At 41.7% G+C, this 15,489-nt stretch overlaps 1 protein-coding gene across 5 annotated transcripts in view; it reads left to right on the top strand.

The window, feature by feature from the left end:
* The window catches only part of UCHL5 (ubiquitin C-terminal hydrolase L5), a 118,029-nt gene that overhangs the window by 68,554 nt on the left and 33,986 nt on the right, over positions 1-15,489 (top strand). For all 5 annotated transcript variants that reach the window (XM_053468638.1, XM_053468635.1, XM_053468636.1 and 2 more), the window contains 3 exons: positions 3,224-3,354; positions 9,256-9,319; positions 10,640-10,742. In XM_053468638.1, coding sequence (XP_053324613.1) covers positions 3,224-3,354; positions 9,256-9,319; positions 10,640-10,742 — 298 coding nt within the window. The remainder of the gene's footprint in view (positions 1-3,223; positions 3,355-9,255; positions 9,320-10,639; positions 10,743-15,489) is intronic.

Here is a 15,489-nt window from a genome sequence, read left to right on the forward strand (position 1 = left end):
TGATCTCCACACCTTAATTCCTTTTATTTTTCAACCTGCCCCCAGTTATGCACATCTGCCCCCAGGCTTGTCACTCTGCTCCATAAATGCCTTAAACCCCCTATATGCCACTGTGCCCCATGATATGCCTTTTAACCCTCTAAATGCCACTGTGCCCCATGATATGCCTTTTAACCCTCTATATGCCACTGTGCCCCATGATATGCCTTTTGGCCCCCTATATGCCACTCTGCCTTCAGAGATGCCTTATACCCCTCTATGCCACTCTGGCATTTAGGGGGTTAAAAGGCATATTATGGGGCAGAGTGGCATATAGGGAGGTATAAGGCATTTCTGGAGGCAGAGTGGCATATAGAGGGTTAAAAGGCATTTGTGGAGGCAGAGTGGCATTAAGGGGATTAAAAGGCATATCATAGAGCACTCTGCCTACAGAAATGCCTTATGCCCCCCATTTGACAGCCCCCCCCCAAAAAAAAACTTACCGGTGCTTCTGACTCCCCGTGTGTTGTCCGGGCAGCATATAGACATCTACGCGATTCGCTCGGACAACTTCTGCTGCAGCCGGAAGGAGATGCGGTTAGCAGCGGGGGTTGTCTGCGTCCACCGCGCAGACCTTCCCCAGCTGTCAGAGAGAATTCCCCGGTGAGGGGAACTCTGATCTCTGACAGCCGGGGAAGGTCTGCGCCATGGACGCAGACAACCCCGGCAGCTAACCGCACCTCCTTCCGGCTGCAGCGGAAGTAGAATTGCGTAGACATCTACACACCGGGAGTCAGAAGCACCGGTAAGTTGGGGGGAGGGACAGAAGGATCCAGGTCCCCTGCAGCGTTGTGGGGGATCTGGATCTTAGTCTTATAGTCAGGCCTATTTGAGGTCGGATTATAAAATGACCCCGATTTTATAAGACGAGGGGTATTTTTCAGAGCATTTGCTCTGAAAAAGCCTTATCTTATAATCGAGCAAATACAGTACTGGTAGCTGAAAACATTGGGAGACGCAGGGAAAAGTAATTGCAAAACATGATCTGTGTTGGCAAAGTACAGGACCAATGTCAAATCAATATTAGTGCTCCACAGTCCTCAGAGTCCCTAATATTTAGGAAATATGGTAAAACCTATACCAGGGAGAAAATCAGGAGAAACTAATAGAGAATAATCTTATGCTGACATGACTTCAGTAGCTGTAGTCCGTGTCATTGGAATGACTTCTGGCCACTTAGAGTGTGCATCAATTAAGTATGAAATTCCATCAATAAGACCAGCAAAGTCCAAATGTAGTCTCTAGCAAGGTGTATTAGGCCAATCCCATGGTTGTACAGTAGTTATGGAATTTCTTCAGAGCCCATACTTTGGCCAATGCTTCCTTGTGAATAATTATTCTCAGCTGGTGTCAGAGAACGTGAATCAAAGGCTACCAGCTGATCTGACCCATCTGGCATTGTGTGTGATAAGACAGCCCCTAAACCACAAGGTGAAGCATCACATGCTACTGTGAGAGGTTTATATATATCATAGTGCATTAACATACGAGAAGACAAAAGTAGGTTCTTGGAATCCTGGAAAGCCTGATCACATTCATTGCTCCAAAACCAGTGTCTATTTGTCTCAAGAAGCTGATGTAGCTTCTTGTTATCAGCATTATGGATAGCATGGCAATCTATTGCATGGCCATAAAATTCTAGTTTGTAGTGCATGAAATTCTAGTTTGTAGTGCATTTGGCTCCCGCCAAATGTGGCGGGAGCGGAACACCCACATTGCGGGAGCGGGCGCGAGCGGGATTAAAAACAGCGGGAGCGGGCGGGAGCAGGATTAAAAAAGCAGTCCCGCGCAGGGCTCTACATGAAAGCACACTTCTCTAAATTGACCTTCAAACCGTAGGTCATTAGTCTCTTCAGTACTCTCTCTACATTGTGTCGGTGTTCTTCCTCTGTGTTGTCCGTGATTAACATGTCATCTAAAAGGCATTGAACATGGGGCAAAACATTTAAAAAATTATCCATGGTACGTTGCCAAATGGCTGGTGCAGGAGCGATTCCAAAGATTCGATTATATTGAAATAAACCACAGTGAATATTGATGGTGAGTAATTTGCGAGATTCTGGATGTGCTTCAAGTTGAAGGTAAGCATTCTTCAAATCGAGTTTTATGAAATGTTCCCCAGCTAAGTTAGCAAAAATCTCTTCTTGTCTTGGTAAAGGATACTTATCCACTGCTAATTGTTCCTTCAACACCATCCTAAAGTCTCCATATATTCGACTCCGTACATCTTTCATCCCTACTAGTACAATAGGAGAGGCCTGGTGAAATAATCTTTAACACTTCTTACTTTCTCAGTTCGGTATCAACTCCTTCCTTTAAAGGAAATGGTATTGTCCGAGCTTTGGAAAACTTTGGCCTAGCTCCAGGTTTTAGTTGTTACCAAAACCTTTTGTTAACTTTTCCCAGAACATCTTAAAACACAGTGGCATATTTGATTTTAATGCTCCTTGGGTGTGTATGTGTGTAGATGTGCATGGATAAGCTAGGCAATAGCACTGAAACCACATAGATCAGTGTATGTATGTAACACAATATAATGTGCTACTGACAAGGTTCCATCATATTTGGAATTTTATGTTACGTACCTAGCAAAGCCCAAGGTTAAATTGTGGAACCTTTATGCTTGTTGTCACGAGAGCCTCCGTGCGAGTTCCTGGAGGAGCCTAAGGGCCAGCCTCCTCCTCACAGACTATGGGCCCTGGCCTTGTTCTGTTTTTGGGGAGGTGGCTACACAGGGTCCATTGGGACTACTTCTTACCCTGGAACAGAGTGCCACGTTTCCCCAAGTACCCATCACACATGTTTTTCTTGCTTTTGTTGGCTCATTAGCAAATTTATTTTTTCCTCTTAATTTCTATATAGATTGGAGAATCTGACTTATTGTCAACCTTTTTACTTTGCTTTTATTCATATACATATTGCTTGTAAAAGATTCATTATGATACCATAAAAATGAGATAACCACCTTGCATTAGCTGCATACACAAATATTATGTGGGTTGCAGACTGAAGAGAGGCATTGGTATGTAAAAGAGCATTTCGTATAAAAAAATAAAAATAAAAAAAATAGAAAAGTATGTTTTGTGAGCTAAAATCCTCAGATTTAAAGTGGCTTTCAGTCGTTATGTGTAGAACTCTGAGATTTTATTTTCTGTTTTTTCTTTTTTCCACATAACTCTGCCAGGCAGCAGATGTTTGAATTTGATGCAAAGTCTACATCAAAAGAGGATGATGCGTTTCACTTTGTAAGTTATGTTCCAGTCAATGGAAGATTGTACGAGTTGGATGGCTTACGGGATGGACCCATTGATTTAGGTATTTAGGTATCGATTTTTTTACTTAACAAATATTATTTTTACATCTGAATCCAGGAGCCACATTGATGTTGGTTGGATGAGAGGTCATATTGTGACATGGACATTTATTGTGTTTGTATTTCAGATATGTTGGTTTATGTTGTTTATTAGACCGAGAGTGATTGTGCATTCATCCGTGTGTGTTTGTATCGGTGTGACTGAATGTTTGATGTGTTTGGACCTGTGTGCCAAAGCATGGTCAATAGTACTGTCTTAAGAGACTGTGGGATATAATGGCAAACATAATGCATGTATAAAGCTAGCGCCCCTCAAATATAGTACCATAATTATGTAGTACATGACACTTGCAGATTCCGTATCAAGTATAACATTCCTGGGTTAAAGGGGTACATCAAGCAGAATTTACAAAAAGAGGAAAATGTTTGAATGCACGAGTATGTTTGGAAGGTACCACACATCGGGCCCTTACTGGCAAAAACTTAAATTTCATCAATCAATGAGGTTGATAAAGGTTGTAAAAAATGTTTCAGATCACAGTAGGGTTGAGAAAGTGTTTCTCATCAACAGATCTATTCTGGAGATGCTTAGATTTGCATGCATCAAAAGTGACCATGATGCAGTATTTATAGAAAGTGAACGGGACATAGTCAGATGGTGAACAGGTATCGTTACTCAGGTTACGTATGAAAAAGTAGAAAAGCAAGAGATGGTCCTGGATGAGCTTCTGAGTTTCCCAGATGGATTAGTTTAGCTAAAAAATAACCACAGCTCTTCTATGCATGTTTTCTGATCTGCATACAGTCTTGTAAAAGGTATTTACTCCTTCCTGATTTATTCTATTTTTGTTTATCGCATTTAAATGTTTCAGATCATCCAACTATTTTTCATATAAGACAAAGACAATGTGATTAAACACAAATGATCTTATAAAACAGCTTTTAAAAGATCATTTCATTTATTGAAGGTAAAGAGTTTATCAAAACCTAATAACTGTTTGTGCCACCCTTGGCAACAACAACTACAATCAAACATTTGTGATTACTGGCAATGAGTCTCCTACGTAGCTGTGGAGGAATTTAACTCCAAATGTATAAGTTCCACTTTTGACTGATCAGTCCACAGAATATTCCAAAAGAATTGGGGGTCATAGTGTTTTTGGTGAGCAGTGGTTTTCACCTCGCAACTCCCCTATTGGTGTAATTTTTGCACAGTTTCGAGAGCCCTGTTACTCTTTCTAACACTCTAAAATCTTGTCATTTTAACCGAATCAACCTTGGAACTATTTTTTAGACCGGACTAATAAAACATTCCTAAAAATGGAAAAATTACTTCTTTACAGCAAACCAAAAGATTAATAGGTTTAACTCTCCCTATATCAGTACCCCCACAGTGTATGATAAGAACATCAGGCCATGGAAGAACATTAACAAAACCTAATAAACTGTCTCTCAACTAAAAAATACTCATGCCTAACCAGCACAGCAAGACCTTATTTGGATCAAAACCTAGATTCTCTACGTAAATTTATTTTACCTGCAATGTGCTTAGCCTTTATCCGAATATTATGACTTAAGTACGGGAATACTAACTGCCTAAGTAAAATAATCTGTGGTAATGACTTTGCCCTTAATGTATTTAACACCCAAACCACACTTATAGAGAACATACTATAAGGTGTACATTATCCGTCAAATTTTTATGCTTATGGTTTAACGGGTTTGGGGGCTGTGAACCAAGTATTTTTTTATTATCTTTTTTATATTTTTATTTTATTTATATATAAATAAAAATTTTTTTTTTAATGGTTAGAGGTCCTCTTGAACATGTTATTAATGCCAGTGATTTATTGTATTATTTTGGTGATTTATTTATGTATTTTTTTTTTTTAAATCACTAACCTTTTTTCCCCCCTTCGTTTTCTGTTTCAGCATGGGAGAATGGTGAGAAACATGGTTTCTCACTCTCCTCCCTGCAATCCCCCTGCACCGATCACACTGTGATCTCTATGCAAGTCCCCACAGACTTGCATATAGTTCACAGCATCTGTGCCTCATCGGAGGACAGGATATCCCCTGCATGGTCTATCCTGTCCTCCGATGGCCTTCCGGGTGACTTCAGCAGTGACGCGAACCGGAAGGGAATGCACGGTCGGCGTTTAAAAATTTCAGTTTTACGGTTTTCATGCCGGAGGCTGTTACATCAGATCGGACAGAAGAAAGCAGGCGATGCTGGCTTCTGCTGTCAAGGGGGAGTCCCTGCCGCTGCAAGAAGGGCAGGACATATCGGTACGTCCATAGGGGATTCTTGGGATGCGTTTTTTGGGGGGTTAAGATTCTGTAGAAGTTCCTAAACCTTCAAATCTTCCTTCATTTTGATGGAGTAAATTGCATTGGCCGCATCAAGGATGTTCCAAATAGCACATGGGGAAGAATTACCAGATTTGTAAAAAATGGTTTTGAAATAGCAAATCACTACTTGTAATTATTGCCCGATAACATGCAGAAAAAAGCAAAAAGTACATTTAATGGGAAAGAAGAAAATTACAGCTAAACACGAGCACCACAGAAATGTTAAAACAGCCATTGTCACAAAGGGTACAAAAAATAAAACCAGCCGTTGTCACGAAGGGGTTAAGTGACCATTCAAAAAAAGGAAGAGAAAAAAAAAAAAAGGCTTCAAAATAATAATAGGATACCACACAACCCACTGGCAAGTATTTGTCAAAATAAAATTCACCTTTAAATTGGTAACCCAGTGACTGAAAGCATTCTGAATGTATAGGCAACGTATGCTGCCTCGGTATGTACTTTAGCCAATAAAGAACCCTTGCGTAAAACCGGACTCGTTCTATTGCATCATCAAAAGACACATTTTAACCAGAAATTGTTTAACTATTTAATCATTTAGTGATTCACACTTTGGGAAGGACAAATGTTGAATTAACCTGCTGAATGAAGCAAGACCCAAAGCTTTAAAAAAAGAGGCCCTCCACCCTACCCTACAAAACCTCCTTAGTTGTATCCCCAACTACCTCCTTATTCTTTCACAGACTTTGTTATTAACCCAAATAACATCATCATAACTATACAATGGAACGCTGAAGGTTTTTATGAAAGTTTCAAATAATAGCTTAGAATTTTCTAATTCAAACTACAATTTATGCTGTAGATGTGGTTATGAGGAGGGGACTCAATTACATATCTGGCGAGCATGTTGTAAATTGGCAAATATTAAGGTAGAATCTTTTAGGTTTCTTTCTTATATACTTAAATGTAATGTCCCCGTACAATCCCGTATTTGGCTTTTTCATCTGCCCTACCCTCACACAAAATATTGGCAATTAACATTTTATTATCTATAAAAATGTTTGGCCAGAGCCTGGAGGAAACCGAAGCTCCTACATGGAAAGAGAGAGCGTATCAAGCAAAAATGTTTACTCGTTGAATCAAAATCTCTCTAATTATGATATATGGTCTCCTTGGTCTAATTATATTCAAGGCACTCAAGCATATACCGTATTTGCTCGATTATAAGACGACCCTGATCGGGGCGAGCTGGGCCGGGGGGGCAGGGGGGCAATTGCCCCCCAGGCCGCCCTAAATCTGGACCGGCGGGCTGGCCAGGCGGCCGGCAGACGAACATTCATGGCAAAGTTAAAAACTAAGCGGCTGCCACCGGGACTGGCCGCACGCCTCCAAAAACGGTATATGCTTGAGTGCGGCACCGGTGCGGGGAACTCTGATCTCTGACAGTCGGGGAAGGTCTGCGCGATGGACGCAGACAACCCCCGCTGCTAGCCACACCTCCTTCCGGCTGCAGCGTAAGTTGTCTACGCGGATCGCGTAGACGTCAACCCGCTGCCCCGGCAATACAGCAAGAAATTGGAAGCACCGGTAAGTGTGTGTGGGGGGGGAGTGTTAAATGTGGGGGGAGACAGAAGGATCCAGGTCCCCTGCAGCGGTGCGGGGGATCTGGATCTTAGTCTCATAGTCAGACCTCTATTTGAGGTCTGATTATAAGATGACCCCGATTAGAAGACGAGGGGTATTTGCTCTGGAAAAAAACTAGTCTTATAATCGAGCAAATACGGTAATTCCAACTCTATCTCTTAGAGCCGAAATTTTTAGATTTATTATTTATTTTCCTTGAGTCTCCTTTTTGCCATTCTATCTTCTTATTTATTTAGCGTAAGACCCCAACGGGTATAGTCTCTTTGAATTAACTTTCAATTACTGCTAATTAACGTTTTTTCCTCCTACCGCCGCCTTTGAATGTATGCGTCATTTATGAAAGATGGTGTGTTAGTAAGTATGATAAATAAGTTAAGTCAGTAAACCAGCTACGATCCATTTTGGATCTTGGTCCGCTTGGTGCCTTTTATGGTTCATGCTTAAGTTTATCGTATGAGCAGTTAACATCCTTTTGCTCTACAATGTTATAAGTTTGAAGCTGAAATTGAAATCTGATTTTTGGTCCTGTAATGGACTGTAACTGATGTATATATTTTTCATACTTTTTTATCCTGTACATTTGTATTATATATGAATAAAATATTTCAAATAATAATAATAGCTTAGCCATCTGCCTGCTTGGATAATTGCTTAAAAAGGGTGTGCTTAAACTTGCCGTTTACCTGCTTGACCTTATCCATTTGTATCTCTGTATCTGTTCTGGCTAGAAGTGTCATCTTCCCAGAAGACCCCTGTGGTGATTCATGGCCCAACTGATAAGGATCCTGAGTAATAGGAATTCCATTCCTAGCTGAAGTGGAGGGGTTTTCCATAACCTTTACCCCACCATAATTTATTGGCAGATCAAAGATGGGAACCAGTTCTTGGAACAGGTGTCATATAATTGGTCATATGGCCAGAGGGGTTTTCTTTGCAAAACAGTCTGATTTAGGAGCAATACAGGGACCTCAAAGAGGAACTCCGCAATATAATCTGATCGGAACAACATCATAAGAAACCATCTCGATTTAAGGAGTTTGCACAGGCCTGCTTATTGAAGAAGCTTGTGAGTGAGGGTCCTGTGTTTTGGTTTTCTTTTGTATGTCTTGTTTTTGGGAATTCTGGCACTGTGTAACATTTGTCTTTTTGTTATTACAATATTCATAATCCAAATCTGTATTTGGACTCTGGTATTGATATCCACAAACCCTAAGGGAGAATAACACGTTACCAAATCATTACCTAATTTCTAGAGGATATATATATATAATTAGTTTGCCCGGGGTGGGTTGATATAAATAGATCATTTTAATTCGAGTGATTTACAAATCTGGTATCAAAATCATGACTGGTGGCAGACTACCTGGGGGGGATACAGGCAGGATTTGGGGGTTAATTTGGAATAACTGATACCATGTTTAGGGGTGAAGTTAGTAAATACAGAGGCCTGGTGCTATTAACTCCTTCATGCCTAAACCCTCCACACCGTGACGGCTTGGCAAGTAGACCTGACCGTGACACCCACAACCACATGTCGCCCTGCGGGATAGTAGCTGGGCTTCTCTTTTTGTGTTAACTTATTCTTGTCTAATATTAAATTAGTTTTATCTGAAACATTTACGTGTAACAAGTATGCAAAAATCAGGAAGAGAGAAAATACTTTTAAATAGCATTGTATATGTTTTTTTCTTACGGTTCAGTCTCTTCTGGGATCTCTGATTACTTCCGTTGTAGCTAATTGAAAAACCCCTCTGGAACAAATTGGGCTACAGAGAAATGCAGCCAGAGTGGTCAGAGTGTAACTGTTTTTATGTATTTATATATTTATCCTGTTGATGTATGCCATTCAGCCCTCACACAAAGACTTAAAGCTAATTGCTAGCTATTTTTCATATTTAACTTATGTTTAATGTTTATTATTCATCTGTTTTGCTTGCCTTTTCTCATAGGTGTATGTAATCAAGATGAATGGATCAGTTCAGTGAGACCTGTTATAGAGAAGCGAATGCAAAAGTAATTTCTTTCATTACTATAGCCTCTGCTTATTGTTTTTACTGACAGAATCCATGGAAGGAGACCTTTAACTTCCCTTAACATCCCATTTAACATGTGAATAGAAACTTTCCATTATGTAAACATAAACCCAAAGGTGAAAGATAAACACCAGTACGAATGTGAAAAAAACTGAAAAATGTATGAGAAAATACTTCCCACAATACTGCAGCAGCCCAATAACACTCCTCTCAGTGTTCAGCAACAAATACAACAGACGTAGGCGCGCATGTACATGTGGAAAAAAAATATATAATAGTGTAATAACGTAGAGAAATTATAATGAAATGTGTGATAAGAGTGCACTCACAAACACATATGGTATCAGAGGCTCTTCAGAATAAAAATATTTTCTTTATTTCTTCCATTAGTCTAAAATGAATAAAATAGAAAAAAACCCAATAGTGCAGTATCTTCTTAAGGTGTTTGATAAAAATCAGAATGCACTCACAGGATCGTAGAATTGATCAAACTCTTCAAAATAGAAAGTCCGGTGGTAGAGGGAAAAAAGACAGGAAAAACTGCTCCTCCTCTCTACTTCTCTCAACGCGTTTCGCCATCTATGGCTTCCTCAGGAGAAAAGTATTTTCAAATTTCAGTCTGTGGTAGGTTTCGTAACCTACTACGGACTGAAATTTGAAAATACTTTTTTCCCTCTACCACCGGACTTTCTATTTTGAAGAGTTTGATCAATTCTACGATCCTGTAAGTGCAAACATAATCCAAGGAGAATTGGACAGAGCAGGAGACCGGTAGAAAAGATATTGACACACCAGTTTAGGAACATTTTCATTTATTACGCCACATTGCTGCTTTAAATTTTCTAACACTGCTTAAGCAAAGAAAGCGATTTTAAGATTGCTTTCTAAACTTATTTAATTTCATGACGTGACAAGCATGCCATCAATTGTTAAGGGGTTTAACATAGGTGCAGAAGCCAGATTACCACTCGCAATACAGCTGTTTTGTCCTTGAATTGTCATTATCATGTGGTTAGATACTGGCTTACTGCTTAAGGCAACCTATTTTGCACATGCCTTCCCAGTAGGCCTTGCAGCGGTGGTAGCACTACAAGATTTATATGGGAAATATAAGCCTCCGCTTTGTCTGGTGGTTATCGAGTATTATTTAGTAATGTCTCTACTCCCCCCTTAATGTTAAGGGGAGACGTTTTCGCTTTTACCTCCCCCCTAAAACTTATATTGTGTGTGCTGTAATATTTTTTAATATTTTTAATTAAAAAAAAACTTTCTTTACCTACACCAAGTTCCTTCCTTACAGATACTGTGAAGGTGAGATACGGTTTAATTTGATGGCAATTGTATCTGATCGGAGAAAGATTTATGAACGCAAAATTATGGACTTACAGAACAAGCTTGCAGAGGTGAGGTTGGAAAGCAATCATTGATAGCTCTTGTCAGGTACAGATATGTAGGGAATTTACATGGGTAGAACTCTGCAGATAATAAGAGACATCACTTGGTAGCGATTGTGTGTTGGGTGGATGGCTTTTTACTAAAGGTAGGAACCAACATTAATTATGGTGGACATTTACTGGGGTCTCTGGTGGACAATTTAATGGAATTCTGTGGACCTTAATAAACCTTTCCACTGACACTGGTGTGTGTCCTTGTAAGGGTGCTTTGATTATCCCTGATTTCTGGTAGTGTTAGTGTTCTTCATGTTTAAAAGGACACTCCAGCAATCAAATGCACTTTAATGCATATGATTGCTGAGCGATCCCTTAAATTTTTATGTGGTTTCTCTTGCAAATGCACGTAGGGTTTCGCAGAGATGTTTGGTTAAGTGCAAACAATATCGCCAAAGCCTGTCTTTCAGTTTGTACAATAACCTTTTCACGTGGAATCACATGCTTTAGGAAAACTTAAACAATCACATCCACTCCATTATTTATATTTTTACTTGCCACTGCATGGAATGCAATTTATTCTGACATGTTCTATCCTTCATCAAGTAATAGTCACTCCTAACACAAAATGTATTCCTGAATATTATCCCTTAATAATCCTATGTTTTCTGTATGGTATCTTATTCTGTCTGATATGTCCTGCTGTCTAAACAGGGTGTTTTAGTTGTTATCTCATAGATATTATATCTTGTGTTTAAGGGGGCTACTACATTTCGTTACATTTTGTGGGATGTCCTCAGACATGACAGAACTATCTGAAAAGTATAAGTTCAAGCACCCAAATTGGCATTGTTTTCTAAACATTTTTTATCTTCTGTGTCAGTGGAAGTGTGCTCTCTTCCCGGCGGAGTCCTTAAGATCCACCTTAGAATCCACCTTAGAATCCACCTTAGAATCCACCTTAGAATCCACCTTAGAATCCACCTTAGAATCCACCTTAGAATCCACCTTAGCGATTTTGTCCTCAAGAGACTTTCAAGCAACACTGGATCTTTAAGATCCATGCCTCCTGAGATTTTTGCGAGTGGCAATTCCTTGCACTTCAGGAACTTCAGGATGGCATAAAAATTGTGCAGTATCTGGATGACTGATTACTGGTAGCAGTGTCTGAGAATTTTCTACACGCTTGAATTTGGGAAACTATTACTTTTTCAAGAGGTGGGATTGAATCTAAATTTGGAGAATTCCAAATAGGCACTCAGGCACAGCCCTTACATAGAAATTAATTTTTATGACCTCTCCATCAGGCCAAACACTTTGGCTTGGAGGAAAGCCATCTTGTGTAAGTCATCCCCTCTCCTCTGCCTTTACATCCATACATTTGGTGTGGCCTCCCAGCAAACGTTGATCTTTTCTCAGGTCTGCTTCCACGCAGATTACTATCGGGTCCTCACCGTACCAGCCCTGCAAGACCTACTGGCCTGCTGAGGCAGAGAAACTGTTGGAATGAAAAAGAGCAAATTGATTGCAGCCCTGGCAAACCTAAATCAGGCGGACGAAAGCCCGATTAGCCCCTTGCACTAGGGTATGATATCAAGCTTCTCGACAGGTCATATGCCTCCCCTTCTCGAGGAACATGATGTTGTCGACCAGAGGGTGAAAAGAAGGCTAGGCAACTATGGGGCTAACCCTCCCTTCGAGGTGGTGGATCGCATCACGCAAGCAGCAGAAAGGGAAAGAGCAGAAGAATTGCGGGTCCAACTCAGCGGGAGCAGTTGTGGTGATGCTCCATCAGTTCGGAGCACAAGCACCAAGAACAGACTAAAGGTCACCCATCAGTCCTTCAAGACATTCGACGACCTGAAGGGCGACATCGATGGCTTTCTGCAGGACTTCGAACATCGGTGCAAGCTCCATGACATCGAGGACCGAGATTGGGTACCTTCCCTAGTGGGGAAGCTCACGGGGAGAGCTGCTGAGGCGTATCATGCCATACCCGAATAGTGCAGTAAGGACTACTTTGAAGTCAAAAGATGACTCCTGGCATGGTATGCGATCACTCCCAAGACTTACCGCCAGAGGTTCCGTGAACATCGCATGGCTCCCAAGGATACGCATGTGGAATGGGCACACCAGATGAGCCGGGCAGTCCACAGCTGGCTGCAGGGATGCGAGGCAGTCACAGCCGCAGAAGTGATCCAGCAATTTTTAATGGAACAATTCTTTCAACTGGCAGCTGGAGACATCAAGGACTGGGTGAGAGACCATGACCCTACCACTGTGTCCCAACTTAATCAGTTTATTAAGCATCCCTCCCTTCAATAAAAAAAAAATCATGATTTATAAACAACTATTTTTGGGGGTTAGCTATAAATAACACACAATTCATCCACATATTAATTACTTACTTTTTATCCCCCCTTTGCCCCTCTTCTCACAATATCTACCCCTCTCCCCCCTTCTTACACTTCTCCCCCCAACTTACCGGTGCTTCTGACTCCACGGTGTGTTGTCCGGGCAGCGGGACACGTCTACGCGATTCACATAGGCAACTTCCACTGCAGCCGAAAGGAGGTGCGGTTAGCAGCGGGGGTTGTCTGCGTCCATCGTGCAGACCTTCCCCGACTGTCAGAGAGGAGAGTTCCCCGCACCGGTGCTGGGAATTCTCTCTGACAGTTGGAGGGTGTATGCGCGATGGACGCAGACAACCCCCGCTGCTAAGGCATTTCTGGAGGCTCGATTATAAGATAAGGTTTTTTCAGAGCAAATGCTCTGAAAAATACCCCTCGTCTTATAAAATCGGGGTCATTTTATAATCCGACCTCAAATAGGCCTGACTATAAGACTAAGATCCAGATCCCCCACAACGCTGCAGGGGACCTGGATCCTTCTGTCCCTCCACCCCAACTTACCGGTGCTTCTGACTCCCGGTGTGTAGATGTCTACGCGATTCTACTTCCGCTGCAGCCGGAAGGAGGTGCGGTTAGCTGCCGGGGTTGTCTGCGTCCATGGCGCAGACCTTCCCCGGCTGTTCCCCTCACCGGGGAATTCTCTCTGACAGCTGGGGAAGGTCTGCGCGATGGACGCAGACAACCCCCGCTGCTAACCGCATCTCCTTCCGGCTGCAGCAGAAGTTGTCCAAGCGAATCGCGTAGATGTCTATATGCTGCCCGGACAACACACCGGGAGTCAGAAGCACCGGTAAGTTTTTTGTTTTTTTTGGGGGGGGGCTGTCAAATGGGGGGCATAAGGCATTTCTGTAGGCAGAGTGCTCTATGATATGCCTTTTAACCCCCTTAATGCCACTCTGCCTCCACAAATGCCTTTTAACCCTCTATATGCCACTCTGCCTCCTGAAATGCCTTATACCTCCCTATATGCCACTCTGCCCCATAATATGCCTTTTAACCCCCTAAATGCCAGAGTGGCATAGAGGGGTATAAGGCATCTCTGAAGGCAGAGTGGCATATAGGGGGCCAAAAGGCATATCATGGGGCACAGTGGCATATAGAGGGTTAAAAGGCATATGGGGCACAGTGGCATTTAGAGGGTTAAAAGGCATATCATGGGGCACAGTGGCATATAGGGGGTTTAATGCATTTATGGGGCAGAGTGGCAAGCCTGGGGTTGGATGTGCATAACTGGGGGGCAGGTTGGAAAATAAAAGGAAATAAAAACAAAAAAAAAAACATCTCAATCATAGCTTTTATAAAAAATAGTTTACATAGTTTACATGAACTAACATTTACTAGTAAAACTTTTTTTTCTATAGGGTCATCTTATATTCAGGCTTTCTTCTTTTTTCCTAAATTAATATTCAGATTTTGGGGGATCGTCTTATAATCGAGCAAATGCGGTATTTAGCTATCTTTACACTTTTGTTTTCTAATGTTTTTTAAATTTTACTTCACTGATCACATAGTGATTAGTGAGCTGGGCTCCATTGACCTGCATGGAAAGACTTCAAAAGGCAGCATGTCTCTTATCAGGTGGCAGTTTGAAACGTTCCTAGGAGCGATCAAATGGGGCCCCTGACTTTTTTGGCAGAGCTTATGTGGCAATTGTTAATTGCCTCATAAGTACTTTTGTTTTTGTTTTTTTTATCCCCCGGGTGCCACCATCATTGAAAGGCATATACGGCCTTATAATATGGTTAACACAACCTCTCCAATGAGCCATCGCACAGGGCCCTTACATTCATTTGGTAATGAGAGCTGCTGGCTTCAGGAAATGTAAACCAAAAAAATACAAATTATAACAGTGATGCATGGAGTTGGTTGCCTGCTACCATGCTATCAAAAAAAGTGTGCAAATAGGTTGCCAGCTGATTTTGGTGGCTGCCCTCATTGTGCTGGCTGGATCAAACTTATCTCTGCTGTCATGCAGGGGATCAGATATCCTAAAAGAGTTCAGGAGGCGATCAATGACACCGAACACCTACCCCAGTACACGCCGTGACCCCTGCGAAGAGCGGTCACAACTGCCACCACTGCAAGTTATTTCGCCACTAGCAAGATGGCGGCGTGTCCTTTAAAAAAAAAAAAATTGTTAGCAAAGCTTCCTAAAGGGTCTCTTCAGACCCTCCTGAGAACTCTGGCTCTACTTGCAGGATGAATACAGGTACTGCATTTAAACACCAATCCAAACCCCGGTGCCCTAACAATCCCCACCCTTTCTTGCTCACCTTCCCACAGAAAACACTTGGTCCCGCACTACCAAGTATCTCACTACCATTAAACCGCAGCTGTCATCCCCATTCTTT

Source organism: Spea bombifrons, chromosome 6 (assembly GCF_027358695.1).
Source record: "Spea bombifrons isolate aSpeBom1 chromosome 6, aSpeBom1.2.pri, whole genome shotgun sequence".
NCBI lineage: Eukaryota > Metazoa > Chordata > Amphibia > Anura > Pelobatidae > Spea > Spea bombifrons.